Raw genomic sequence first — 15,190 nt, 5'->3', positions numbered from 1 at the left:
CTGGACAACATTTACTAGTAAGCAGGCTCAATAGATTTCTACCATTGTAATCACTAATTACGTCTAGATATAATTGCCACATTGCTAGTTCAGATTACACTATTATGGTGACAATTATTTCGAGACGGATAGAGTATATAAACTGAGAGCAAGCACAAACCTAATTACCTCCAAGAACATATGTGCATGCGTCAGGTACACAACTTACAACCTGACGTGTATCCCTCTTTCCATATTAGAGGGACATGCATTACATTCTAGCAGATCACTCTCAGCTAAGCAGCTTCAATGAAGAAACTGCAAAAATTCTGAAGCATAGAAAAAAAGATTTCCAAAAAAATAATCAAAAAGTGGACGGATCGTGGAAAAGCTATCGTGCACTTGGTCTAGCAATCGACTCGTCTATCGACAAGTAACTATCGGTGGGGCCCAAGTCTGAGGAACCCAAATGGAGGGAAGAATGCATGGAGTGTATAGACATGTCATTAGAGTTGCCTTCTCTTGCTGCTTTTGCTTCCTTGTCAATCATGATAGCATCTTGGACCTCTTTTAGTACTTCCGAGATTGATGGTCTCATATGACCGTGAGCTTGGACGCACATCAAGGCTTTCTCAGCTATTTTCCACATCGATTGTATGTCATATTCGTCTCTCAATGAGGGATCAATTATTCCTTGAATGTCACCACTCTCAATATGCATCTTTGCCTGAACAGTGAATGTTTGTCAGAATGATGACTTAGCTCAGCTACATAAAACGTCAATTCAATTTCTACACTCACTACTCACTAGTCACTAGTTACTTCCATTTTCTATCCGTAAGGAAAAACAACTTCCAGCTTGAATCTATGGTCAAAATTCATTCTTTTCACCTTTAATCTTTAGTTCTTTACACCAATTTTTTGTACTACATATCATGGTAGCAAATATAATAAAGTATATACCAATAGAAAAAACATGATCAAATTTGAATGTATAATTGAAATTTTAAAGGTCATATATAGCAAACTAACAGCATAATTCAAATGTGGGATATCATATCATATAAGACGGTACATTCTACCATTTGGATTCAAATACCTTTTCTCCATAGACTAATTCTTAGGTTCCCTAAGTTCAGCAAAAGTCAACTTTTTACGTACATTGAATTTTTAGTATTAGTAATCTAGTATTGAAAGTGAACGTTTTGGTAGATTTATTTCATAGCAAATGTACTTTTTTTTTTATCGAGGTCTTTATTGGTTCAATTCTCTCAACTTTTTATAAATTAATTGACTAAAAAATCAGTTAGCTAGATCATATTTACATTATGCGCCTGAGGATCGCAGCTGAGACATTCGCATCCATTACACCACCAGGTTTAGAATTAGGTGTAACATGCTGAAGCATTACCATAATCAGCATTTGTAACTACCAAATAAGGTTCGTATATACTTTCACTAGGCTGAACACATAGTTAAGTCACGAGACAGCAAGAACATGTTCAGCAAAATGGAAGGTAACTAGATTTAATTATAATACCAGAGTGTATGGCTAATCAGCTAGTGTTGGCAAAAGTATACGAGAAAAATATCAAATTACATACTAACATTATTAGTATAAGAAGTTGTAACAATTAAACCACTGCAGCAATCATTTAATTAAGTTCATAATACCACCAACCCTTTTGGTATGCATTTGTAAATAGCGGTAATGGTAATGAATTTTAGTGTAGTTTTGTAAGAAAAATCTCATGCAGTGTCCATTGTAATGAAAATCCATCCCCAAACATGTGTTCTTCATAAATTTGCATCACCTTCCACAACCACTTTAGATGTGGTATTGAATGGGAATTGGAACTGTGAAGAAACCACATGTTTGGAGATGAGATTTCATTAACATGGGAATGAGTAAGGAGTCTTCCTTCCGAAATGCATATTATTTCATTGCCATAACCGCAATTCAGTGCCGCACACTATACAGACCGTGAAATATTAGTTATTGAATCATTTATTTAATTACTATAGTAATTATAGTGCTGTTTAAGGTACCCACCAGTTTCAGTTCATTACCTGTTTTAACCTATTTGCATAATGAACATTGTAGTCGTACTAAGCTATCTAATCTATCACATCAAAAACGATTCAGCCTAACAATTCAAAGCCCATATATTTTATTTGCTTTATATCTCCAAATACTTCATTTAGGTCACTGTATTTATTAGTAGCCTAATCATGCACCTCCAGACATCATCAAACGTATTCCATCCATTCCTTCTCATCAGTCAACCAACAATCTATAAAAATATATTAAAAGGCGTTCCTATCAAAGGAATGATGCCACATGACACTCTTCTTAAACTTCTAACACATGTTTATAATCTCAATCAAAAATATTAACAATGTTTAATTATTTGGATTTGAACACATGATCTTTGAAATGAAATGTGAGAGTTTAACCACTAATCCATTACAATTTTAACCTTTTTTATTAAGTAATAACATCCTGTTACCCAAATTCCACTAAAATTGTTATTTTTATCTCCAATTCCTTGGAAGTTTTGTTTGAACAACTTATCATGCCATAACGTCAATTTTTCAATTTTGCACTAGATATAATATTATGAAAACCTAATATAATCAATTATGAAATTTATGAATAATACTATATTTGATAATTGTAATTAACCCGGGACATCGCCCGGGCCAAAATACTAGTTTCTTATTATATTATGTGACTTTTGCAACAGCAATGCGATATTAGTATATTACATGTCACTTTAAATTCAAAATTTAAAAGTCCTTGATGTAATTACAACCTCAAAAGACACCTTAAAAAGGATTAGAGGAAGTATCATCTACCATATTTTAAAGATGATTAGGGCATTCCAATATTAGCTAAGGCAAAGTTCAAAATAAAGCCATTAATGTCCAACAAGAAACAGCAATCATGCAGAATCTTAAGCAATGTCTATCGAAAAAGGAAATGGGATGTCATTAGACTTACCCATTGAACTATGTTTCGGCAGTTAACGCCAAAGTTTTCATTAGATATTGCTTCCTGCCCAGATATTAGCTCCAGCAAAATGACACCAAAACTATAGACATCACTTTTGTCAGTCAATTGTTGTGAGATATAATACCTGCCGATCATCCGAAAAGAAAATCAGATGGTGATACAATAATTATCTTCTTTTTTTGTTTTTTTTTGGGGGGAGGGGGGTGGTATGCAATATTAGTTCACAGATATGACCACAATAAAGCTCAAGCTTAGATTTTATGTTATCTATGCAAAAGATTGAATATTTATGAAAAACAAAATTTCATGAGGTGAATCTACAATAATTTATTGTAAGATCACGGTAAGATTTCTATTTCGAGGGTGATTCCTTACTATATGTGGAGATAGCAATTTATATCTTACATATAAGTCATTATAATTTATAAGTCTGTCTCATCTAAAACTTGTTTGTGAAAAAATGTATAGGTTTTGACGGGAACTGTTACAAAATATTTAAAGATCAGGTTTACAATCAAAATCTTTCAAAAATTTAGGTCCCTATTCCCTGCAACAGATAAACCCTCATGAGCTTTTATTGCACAGCAACTTCCGAAAAGCAAAAGAACATCTATTCTTAGTGATAGATAATATTAAGTAAATAAGGGATTCATTTCATTGTTGTCATATATAAAGACTAAGGAGGTATCTTTTCTAGTTCTTTATAGTGTGTAGATATTATTCCTTGTACAATATGTACAATCAATGCCATACTGCACTCCTTAGAGGGACAATTACCAACTCTAACATGGTGCCTAGGTAAAATTCTCTCCCAATTCATTTCTGATCTAGTAATGCAGAATTGAATTCAAGATGTACCATGCAGGATATTTTATTTTCTTGATATAAATCTTAAAGGCAAGTCCACAAGGCCATAGTCGTTTTTTGTCCGTTAAGGATGGTGACTAGCAAATCCAAGGACATAATTGCATATAACAGAGCTTTATCCTATCCGATCTTCTGTTGCATCAACTCCACCCACGTTGTCAAAACACGCATCGTATCGTATTGTCCGTGTCGTAATGGGTTTCAAATCAACCGAACCGGTATTACCCGCATCGTAAAGGTGTAAAAGACCGCGTTTTAGGCAGGTTCTAGAGATATCCCATGGTCTAAGCCTATACTCGGCGATATGACAACTGTATCATCCTCGTTCCTGCATCACCATGACCATTACCATGATCGTGACCGAAACCACATTTTCGAACTATGACTCCACCAACCTCTTTAGCTGCCACCTCTTCATCAACTTGGCATAGTCGTTTTGAACACCTTGGCTCTCACATTCTATCTAAAGTTTCAAACTCAAGTTCTTGTAATGATGAGCTGAACAACTTGGCATACTCGTTTAGGAATTGGGACACCTTGGCTCTCACATTCTATCCAGTCTTAAGTTTCAAACTTTAGGTTCTTGTAATGATGAGCTCAACCCTACTTCTTGTTAGCTGTGCCAAATGCCAATCATGAAAAGATGTTAGACTTCTTTTCTAAAAACTCCAAGTTGCTCCTTTTGACATAATCATAGTGATTTATGGGGTCATCAAAACAGGAACTGTTACCACTTTTGTTATTTTTATCTGATGATTATACTCATTATGTTAGGGGTTTATTCTGTCTAAGTCCATATGTTTATGATGCCTTTCTCCATTTTCATACTTGCATCAAACACAATTTGAGAAAGAGATAAAGTGTGTCCAATCTGACAATAGGCAATACTCATTTTTCTCGCCTTTGTGGTATGTTTCTTTTTTCATGCCATCACACTATTCTAAAAAATGGGAAGGCCACCTGCATAATGGAATCCAACAACGATACCATGCCTAGTGTTCTCAGTACTTCATATGACACCTTATCTCCTTGATATTCTCCAGTCCCATCTAGTCAACATTGGTTCTCTAATCTTTAATTCGTCATTCCTCTCTACAACCATGACAGCATTTCCAATTCCAGCTTTCAATGCTACCCAAGCACAATAGTCGTAGCGTTTCATAAGCTCACATCCCGTTCCACTTCGTATGTGTTTCTTGGGTAGTTCACCAACCGTCGAGGGTTACTATTGACCTCTTAACGAACAAAATCATTCTATCTAGTCACGTAACATTCGACAAGACCACATTCGCAAGCTAAATTGCTTTTCCCTGTTTACCTATGCCGACTTAAATCCACTATGGCATCTCACCTTTTGTTGGCTGTCTAACTCTCTCACACTGTTTCAAGAGCCACCCAGCAGTGCCTATGAGCTCCCCTACAACACCCAAGTCCGTCTATGCGCAACCTTCACCCTTTTACATTTCTGCTTCTCTCCAAGGAACCATCCTTAGCTTCCTCTTGCTACGCAGCTACGGTTGCTCGAGGCCACATTATGACCACACGAAGCCAATGTAGGATCTTTAAGTCCAAACCATCATCTAACTATTCACCTCCCCCATCTCATTTATCTCTCTTGACTCAAAGTGACATCTTTGTACTCTATGGATAAAAACTGGAATATTGTAATGGAAGGTGAATACAATGCACATTTCAGAAATGGAAGGTCGACTTAGTCCCCCATTATGGTGATACTAACATTATTAGGTCTATGTAGTTGTTTAAGCACATACTGCTGCGATGACCATCTTAAGCAGCACAAGATTTGAATACTTGTGAATGGCAAGTCTCAACAGATTCAAGTCTAGACCTACACCCAGTAGCCAAACCCAAACAGACAACTATTCACATTGTTCTTTCTTAGAGCTATTTCCTAGGCTTGGTCAGTTTCTTAGTTCTGTACACGAAACAGTCAATCTTTTCGGTTTTTGGACTTCAAACTCAATCTCAACCTAAACGAGAGGACGGAGCAAAAACAATAATGCACGCCCAGCCATTGTTATCCCACCAGGGGCAGGGATGGTTGTGCAAGTAAAAAGCATTTGAAATATAAAGCACTAATGATTCACCTCTACTTTTCTAGTGACCAAGATGTTCCCTGTCTCTCATTCTTTGATCGATACAGCACATGTCCTCGAGCAAGTGTAAGCTATCAAGCAAATCGACCATCAAAGCATAGAAAAGTTTTTCTTCCTCTAACGGGAAAGGAGTCCAAAAGATTGAACATCTCAAATCAATTGCTCTTTATGAAACTTAAGGTTTCTATTTTATCCTGCCAATGGCCAAGTTAACTCATGTAGCCAATATCTTAGTCGAAGAATTTCCTTCCGTTTGTGCTCTCTTTTTTATACTATATTGATAGATTTCCAAGATCACATTATCCAGTTTGGTGCATATCAAGAAGGCTACAACATTCTATTTCCATTTGGTTGAACCCCACATCTATGAGTAGAAAGCCTTACTTTGTATACCGGAAATTCATAAGTGTCTTATTTTCTAGGGTTTTTTGTGGGGAAGGACCAATTAAAATAGGGTTTTTGTGGGGAAACCCCATTTAAAATTTTTTTTGGAGGGAAGGACTAATTAAAATACTTATGTTGGCAACTTAACACCACATTACGATTTTCCGACCAAATTGTCAATTTTCCGGCGTTGACTTATTTTTCCGTCCAAAACATCGATTTTTATTTGTTTCTCCTCCTCCCGGACCCCTACGCCCTACCCACCGGAAACCCCACCGAAATCCTCTTCCCCCACCCCTACGCCCTACACCCTACCCACTGGAATCCTCCTCCCATGCGCATTATGATAGGTGAAGCACGAGAGCAGGGACCCACGAGGAAAGAGAGGGGCGACCAACACAAAAGGGGTTGGAGGATTTGGGATTGGGAGGTGAAGAATAAGGATGAAGCTAGGAAAAGGAGAGAGAAGGAGAGTGAGAGGATTTCGGGGTAGGGGACTAAGGGGGGTTCCAGTGGGTAGGGCGTAGGGGTGGGGGAGGAGGAGAAACAAAAAAAACCGAGGTTTTGGAGGGAAAGAAATGGTCAAGCCGGAAAGTTGACAATTTGGCCGGAAATCGTAATGTGGTGTTAAGTTGCCGACGGAAGTATTTTAATTGGTCCTTCCCTCCAAAAAAAAAATTAGGTGGTGTTTCTCATAAAAACCCTATTTTAATTGGTCTTTCCCCACAAAAAACCATATTTTCTATACAGGAATTTCATGAACAAATATGCCAAATGATATAGCAAGGTCAAGGTGGTTAACAAATAAATGAGAAAATCAACCATGCTTTTCAAAGCAGATAATGATGCAGGAGATGCTGCATGCTGGTAATATTAAGCAGCTAGCTCAGCTAATTTTCTTAAATAGGATTAAAGAACAAAGATTTCTTACTCAGGATCCAGATATCCAACAGTGCCCCTGACAATGCTTGATACATGCGAAGCTCCATCTACTGCAAGTTTTGAGAGACCAAAATCTGAAACTTTGGCCTTAAAGTGCTTGTCTAATAAAATATTGCTGGTTTTTAGATCTCTATGTATGATAGCTGGCACACACCCTGTGTGAAGATATTCAATTCCTAAGAGACAAAAGAGAACGTTCAGATCTTCCATAATATGAACAGAGCCTTACAATCAATTATAGAATAATTTTTCACATACCTCTTGCCGCATCTTCTGCAATCTCAAGGCGCTGTATCCAATTTATGCCGCGTTCTCGTGTTAAAGGACCTAACAACCCAACGCAGGTTAGGGAAAAGCGAAATTTCGAATAACTAAATGTAGTCATGAACTTTATTACCATAAAGATGTTCTTTGAGAGTTCCATTGTGCATGAACTCGTATACAAGGATGCTTTTGCCATCTTCTTGGCAATATCCAAGAAACTGCACCAGATTTCTGTGATGAATCCTTGAGAGGAGTGTTACCTGGGTCACATGTCAATGAAAAAACCATTTTCATCAGCCATTGAATATTTATGCCTGAACCTATTTCACGAGTTATGTGGACAAAAGGAACAAGAAAGGTGCTTCAAGATCAGATAAAATATTTCTTATTCTTGCAAACATAAAATTCTTGTGCTCAATTACGATAATTTGATAGCTGTATATTTTTCAGCCATCCTATATCTCTTCTTTCTTATGTACTGGATGAGCCTGCACATTTCTTTCAGATAATTATCATTAAGACTTAATTCACACTACTAGATAACAATTTTTGCCTTCTGGAAATTGGGATATTGTATATCTCAAAGCTAGGTTTCTTCAGATAGTTAGATAAGATGAGGACTCAGCATATGTCACTCTGAAAGTTTCAACTTCATGAAAGGTAGGAAAGATACTAGGTCAAAAATAAGTGGCTGTTTCCATGTTTTAACAGATTTTCCAATTAAAAAAACAAAGAAAGAAGTGGATATTATATTTGAAATGAGTTCAAACTGATGTGTTTGGTTTTACTACAACTAAGGCTGCCTAAAACCGAGTCCCCCAACTTTCTTACCCTTCCCTTTTCAAGCCTCATTAGTTGCATAGGGGTGATGATGAGGTGACTATCAACAAATGATTTGTGGTCAGTGTGAGCATTTGATTACTCAATGATTGTACTAAATTTGCCAAGCATTCCCCAAGATAGGAGAGGTTTTGTTGCCATTTAAGTACCTCGTTTGAGAATTCTCGTTTTCCTTGGAAGGAGTTACTAGTTAAAACTTTGACAGCAATTTCTCTTCCATCCTTCAGTTTACCATAATACACCACCCCATAACCTCCAGAACCAATTTTCTTCTCGAAATCTTTTGTAGCTTCTTCCAATTCTGAAAATGTGAAGCAATGAGCGGCTTCTGTTGCAGTGTTTTCCAAGGAGGAAGATAACTTCTGAGATGGCAGGACATTTCTAAGGCGGGCTGAAACACAAAATTACGAAAGTCAGATTAACTACAGTCGTAAATTAAGAATAAGAGAATGACCGAATGAGCACCAAGTAGATACTCAGCACCAGACCTTGGTCATTATATCTTTTCTTAGAGTTCTTTCCTTTGCGCAGAAATAGACAAGATAGAATAGTTGCTATGAGAAGGACAGCGGCGCCGATTGATGACCCAACAATTATCCCAGTCTGACTTGTTCCACTGCTAGCTTTACGAAGATTGACATTTCCAGAGAAGCTAATACAACAAAAATCGAAGTTGTCATACTTAAATGTGTAGTAGCAAATAACAGTTCGCAAGTAGCCAGTCAAACAAGGAGTGTGTCAACTAAAAAGATTTTCCTTCTACTTGAAATGAGTAGGGGGGGAAAATCCCCTCAAACAGGTGCTTCCCACAAGGCTGCCACCTCACACTGGGCATGAGGGTTGGTGTTGAGGGAAAGGCAAAAAAGAGGATTATTCAGATGTATGATGTACACGGTCTTGCTACTTATAGAGACAAGTATACTCGAGTTCAGATGCAACTGGAAAGTTCCAATGACAAATTGACAACTTGAAATACTGTCTCTCAAACCCCTCCTAACCAGCCAGTTATTGCTAGCCTAAGGTGTTTGTTTCAATACCAATATGCAGGAAGCTGGAGTCCCTCAGAAGTTGGAAAAATCACCATATACAGTAAGGTATCAATAAACAGTAAGGAAGTTTTACTTCCTTTTCCAATACCTCTTATGTACCAAAAGTAATCATGACTATTAGAGATACTATTTCCAATTAAAAATTATGCCCAAAATAGGAAAGGCACCAGAATCCCTCTCCTTTACTGGTACTCACCGCAGCCCCTCTAGGCAGAAAGCCAGAAACTGTTAGACCCTCAATGAATCAAGCAATTCTGTGTTGCCTGTTCATAGACTGTGCACTAGTGGGTTGCATGATGCTAGAGTTGAAAACTTGAAATTGAGCACAAAATTAGTTCAAATAAGAGCTAGTCAAACAATGACAAAGATGACAGGGAGGAGATAGTAAAGACATAAGCAAGAGACAGCATGGAAGTCACCCAAGTGCTAGCTACTGTATATAAAACTTCTAAATTGCACTATTTCCATTTTAATAAGGCCATCAATACATTAAATACCCTAGGAAAAGCACATTGCACTTTTAAACAGAAGCCTTAAGGTCTTTAGAAATTATTACACCACTGGTACTTGAAGCTATGAGCCTAACAAAAGCATCCAAGGAAGTTACTTGTGAACCAAAAAGGGTATATTCATGGGAAATAGACATTCACAAGACGAGCTAATTCATAACTTTTGCAGCAACTCAATTCATGATTTCATTTCATCCAATAATATCGGTAAGAGCTCATATTCGCTATTTAATTAACAAATACTTAAATCCCCAAAGCAAAGAATTAATATTTTCTGTTATTAATTGTGAAATATGAGTAGTTCTTTCTAGTTACTTCTTAGCATGATCATATTCCAAGGAAGGATCTTAATCCTGACAAGATTGTGCATAGTGATGATTTTATCAACTTTGAAGAAACTTATTGTGTTTAATTCGGAGTTCGGACTAAATCACGTATATCTGTATAAGGTCATATGACCACATAGCAAGAGTCGGTTGACTAAATTATGAGAGAGATTTACTTAGAGAAGACATTACTTACTTCGAGACAAGGTCACTACCAAGGTTAGATGGCATTTTCCCTGACAACCTATTATTCTGCAAGTACCTGCACCCATTAGGTCCATGCATTAGTGAAGTCCAGCCATTTGTGTGCTAAAGAGAAAAGCATTCAATTTTTTAGACATCCAAGCCTGGAGCATACAGTTCTTTTAGATTCTGCAAGTCACCCAAGGATGATGGAACTGAACCGGTTAACTGGTTGTTCTCCAAATGACTACAATATAAAAAAGAACATCAGTAAAAGTTTAAATGAATTTATAAATAGTAAGACTAGGCATTAGGTATACATTATCTTCAAATTTGGGCAGCCACTAAAATCAGGAACTGATCCATTCAGTGAATTCCCATCAAGCCATCTGCAGTCATAGTAAAAGCAGAATAATATATAAGTTGCAACAACTTAACGAGCACAACTTTTGCTCAACAATTTGAGGAATGGTGTCAATCATATATCTTACAACTCAATCAAGCCACCCAAGTTTGTGAGTTCTGAAGGGATATTTCCTGTCAAATTTTTCCGTGACAAATGACTGCAAGGAAGTAAAAGTATAATTTCATGAGAATACAGCCCAGTCAATAACGCTTCTCATCCAGAGCTTGCTCTCAAACAGAACTGCAGTAAAACAACATGGATGCCCCCAGGCCCAGCAGCTAGATCCTCTCCAGGCCACAACGAAGGGGTAAGAAACAAAGAACAGAAATGCACCTACATTGCAGTTACGAGGGGCTGAGGGTCTGAGTTGCACTCCAACCATGACCATGGAACTGGCAGGCACGGATCACCACCTTCTTGAGCCCAATCAGCAGATGAGTATTGTGAAATCAGCTTTGTTATAGTAGATCCTGAAGCCATGTGCAAGGCCATATCAGATGTACATCATATGCACTATCTGGATATATTAGCTTGAAAACCTAAGTAGAGAACTGTACAATTATAGGTGCCCAAGAAACTTATTTCTATAAACAATTGCATACAAATGATGGAATACTATATAACCAAAATCCCAGAACACCCCATGCCTTTTCTAAGAAGAAAGACATACAAACACTACATCTCACTTACCATCCAAGGTACCGCCATTTCTTTTTAAATACTTATTGATCTCCATAGCATTCACGAGAGGCCCCAAAGTAGAATCAGATGTCTTAACAAATCTAAAGGACAACACAAAAGGGAGGGTCAAGTTCATAAATCCAGGCTCATAGAGGCGGTCCTTTCCCTGAGCATTTTCAAGGATATTTACAGCTGCTTTAGAAGCCTGAGGTGCATCAGGAAGCACGAGCCTAAATTTCCTTACGTCATTAGGACCAATGTCCTCAATTTCTGCAAAGTATGTGAAAGCCCACCCGCCACCAGGAAAGCCATCTAGATTCAAACGGTATGACAATGTTCCATTTCTGCCTACTACTGCTGTTTGCATCACTTTCTGTGGTGGTCTATCATCCCTGTCAACATTAATTGGCATCTTTGTTGAGATTTTCTCTGTGCCAGAAGCAACATCAACTAAAAAGTTTGGTTTCTTCACAGAGTCAGATTCCCACACTCTATCATATGGGTCATCAGGATACCTGGAAAAAAAAGATATATCTAGTTTTATTTTGGACTACAAAAATGATTAATGAAATCTCTGAACAACTGAAGTTTTTCAAATTCCCTGAAGGGAGTCCAAAAATCAAGGGATCTTATACCATATAACCCCATGTTTTATTCAAATAATCCCCACGTTTGCACCCTTAACTTGGGTAACCCCCAACTTGTAAAATGCCACAGAACTTACGTTTTGGGGACAATATTACCAAGGTAAAGAGTCCTGTATAAATACCACTGCACCCTTGATTACCTTTTCATCTACATAACCTTCTATTATAGTTAAAAAAGAAGAAAGCTTGATAAGTAGATGACATTTCCGAAAGATAATGTGGGGGGTGAAGAGTATTTATATAGGATTCTTTATTATGCAATATAGTCCCCAAAATCGTTAAGTTTAATGAAATTTTACAAGTATGGCGTTACCTTAGGAAGAGGCGTAAACATAGGAATTTTTGTGTTATACACCTAAAAAGCAGGGTTATATAGTATGAAGTCCCTAAAAACGATAAATCATCCTTTTTTATCTTTAAAAGTTGAACACAAAGCATAAATCTAATATCCACAATATAAGTATGAATTATGTAGTGACGATTAAATGGAGAAATTTAGTTCATACCTCACAGGGTCAGCACTATCTGCTCCGAAATTAATTCTGGCAGATACACTCATATAGTACTGATTTTCAAAATCTGCAATATACATTGAACCATTGAATTGCCGAAGCTCAAGGGTGGAGATAAACGGCTGCCCTGTTGTAGCATTGGATAAGCACACACTAATTGTTGGCTCAATAGCGAGAAATATCATTTCAATCATCTCTACAGTACTCGCATCTGAGATAACAATGGTGGACCAGGGAGTTGGCCCCATGGAAACATCAAACTTTGGATAAACATTGTTGTTATCGAAGTTACCATATAAGAATGTTGCTCTCACCAGGTACCTAGTCCTGCTTGTAACATTCAGAGTGTAGCAGTATTTTCTGTTATCATTAGGGAAGTATCTTAATGTCATATATTGTTGATGTGTTTCATCAGGAATAGATATATTAGCTGTCTGGCCAAATTGAAATTGGTCATCAGGAACCCACTGAATACCAAGCTCATCAGTGTGACTATTTGTACCTCCACAATCCAGACTTACAAAACCTGCATTTCATGTTGAAATATTAACATCACATAACTTGAATCAGCTGCAGTACCAAAAAAAAGTGGCTTCTTTTGGCAAGCTCATTAGTGTGACTATATTAGGGGTGTATGTGGCATTTGGATGGCTTCTTCATTGCCTTTAGGCTTATTCATGTGGTCAAACAACGAAAAGAAGCGTTTCAACTTAGTTGGTATCACTACTTATAACACCACAGGAAACAACTTTTTCACAAAAATGGCGAGAAGAACACCAAAAAGAATGGTCTAGCACAATTAGCTTAGTTGGTAAAGTCTTGCAAGACTTGGGGTCGAATCTAATTCAGTGATCTTCAGTGCCCATTTTGGTTCTCTATCCACCAAAAGTACTAATGGATCATCCAAGAATAAACAAAACAAAGCAGAGAATTTCCACAAACAAAAATTCATGAACAGCAAAACCACCTAGAGCTTACAACTCACTACATCAAACAATGCAGCATCAACTGCTCATATGTCACTCAGCTAATATTATTCTGAAAATCAATTAAAAAAAACAGACAGTGTCGTTGATTGAGACTTTTGATACAATTACAACTTAATTTCTTGTACTTTGATACAAGTCACTTGCAATTGTCAAGATTTTTTCTTTTGTAACTAGAACCCCCAACCTAAGAAAGTGATTAACATAGGAAAACAATAAAGCAGTCTTACAAACATGGAAAATCAGAAACTTTAAACAAAAGATACACAGAATATACTGCAGAACAGCCCAAAAAACACATAGGGCAATAAAAGCCAAAAAAAAAACAAGAAGAGAGAATTCAAGAGTTGAGTAATTTACCTTGCATCTGAGCATAGCTAAAACAAACATGGCACAAGAAAATCGAAAACCCAAGTACCCAAATCTCCATTTTTAGAGAGGAAGAAAGAGAAAGTGTGTTTAAAAAAATGCAATCACAGAGAAATGAAGAGGAAAGAGATGGAAATGAAGGGCATCAACAGGGAAAAAGTAGTAAAGTGAAAGACTGAGGAAACAACTAAAAAGAGTTCACATTTTTACATAATCAATCAAATTTAAAATACTAAAAAGCCCAGTTTTTTCAGTCTCTTTCTCTTTCTCTCTCATATAATTCCAGATAGAGAAAGGTGAAGACTGAAGGAGGAGTGGTGGAGTTTATGGAGAGTGGGTTTTCACAGCACAGCAATACAGCATACATATTACTTTACTTTTTCATTTGAGGAACTATTATGACGATGTGAAAATTAAAGTTGTTGTATGGATTAACGTTTAAGAAATCTTTAAAAAAAACAAACTTTGAAAGTCTTGGTACTATAATTGAATAAGTTTTATGTTACCGAATTGAGAGTAAAGATTCGTTGGTTGGTTAAGAAATTTATGACATGGATTTAGCACGATTAACATCTAGTACTATACAGCAGTAACAGCACAATATATTAAATAAAAAACATTCTTCTGATGCTGTCGCTGACTCTGAGTCAAAGAGATTGAATTAAATTTATGTTATTAATCTATATAAATATATTAATGAGAAAGTATTGTGTCAGACCGTCCGACCATAATCTTTGGTCGGACGACTTTCAGTTGGTTTCAATTTTTTTCAGTTGGTTTCAAATTTTTTCAGTTGGTTTCAAATTTTTTTTCAGTTGGTTTTAATTTTTTTCTTGTTGGTTTCAATTTTTTTCAGTTGGTTTCAATTTTTTTCAGGTGGTTTCAAATTTTTTTCTGTTGGTTTCAATTTTTGTTCAATTCGTTTCAAATTTTTTTCAGTTGGTTTCAATTTTTGTTCAGTTGGTTTCAGAAAAAATTCAGTTGGATGTCTTTTAAGTTCAGTTACTTATCTCATTGTTTCATTTACGTGTTTTATTCTAACTGAAAACAAAACTTAAGTAAATGAAATAAAATAAGTTATAAATGAAAGCGACTTACTTCTATGTCTTGACC

At 36.6% G+C, this 15,190-nt stretch overlaps 1 protein-coding gene across 1 annotated transcript; it reads right to left on the bottom strand.

Moving 5' to 3' along the window:
- Positions 1–10: 10 nt before the first annotated feature.
- LOC104908901 (probable LRR receptor-like serine/threonine-protein kinase At1g67720) lies at positions 11–14,488 on the bottom strand. The gene is made up of 15 exons (XM_010698073.4): positions 14,069–14,488; positions 12,717–13,248; positions 11,573–12,078; positions 11,220–11,352; positions 10,968–11,039; positions 10,797–10,865; positions 10,652–10,723; positions 10,490–10,555; positions 8,898–9,061; positions 8,559–8,800; positions 7,703–7,829; positions 7,564–7,632; positions 7,295–7,481; positions 2,984–3,119; positions 11–706 (listed from the first exon to the last, which is right to left on the bottom strand). Exons 1-15 carry the CDS (start codon positions 14,136–14,138, stop codon positions 371–373), a joined length of 2,781 nt encoding a protein of 926 aa, XP_010696375.1. The 5' UTR covers positions 14,139–14,488; the 3' UTR covers positions 11–370.
- Positions 14,489–15,190: the final 702 nt, after the last annotated feature.

The sequence above is a fragment of the Beta vulgaris genome, chromosome 7 (genome assembly GCF_026745355.1).
Source record: "Beta vulgaris subsp. vulgaris cultivar EL10 chromosome 7, EL10.2, whole genome shotgun sequence".
Classification (NCBI taxonomy): Eukaryota; Viridiplantae; Streptophyta; class Magnoliopsida; order Caryophyllales; family Amaranthaceae; genus Beta; species Beta vulgaris.
This window is presented reverse-complemented; position numbering and strand designations above follow the sequence as displayed.

What these genes read in the sequence shown, in the direction of transcription:
- LOC104908901 (XM_010698073.4), bottom strand. Translation starts at nt 14,138, where the DNA reads ATGGAGATTTGGGTACTTGGGTTTTCGATTTTCTTGTGCCATGTTTGT. An exon ending in TTGGGTGGCTTGATTGAGTT is followed by an intron (nt 10,866 to 10,967) that starts GTAAGATATATG and finishes CTATGACTGCAG; the next exon opens with ATGGCTTGATGGGAATTCAC. An exon ending in GGTAGTGACCTTGTCTCGAA is followed by an intron (nt 9,062 to 10,489) that starts GTAAGTAATGTC and finishes TTGTTGTATTAG; the next exon opens with CTTCTCTGGAAATGTCAATC.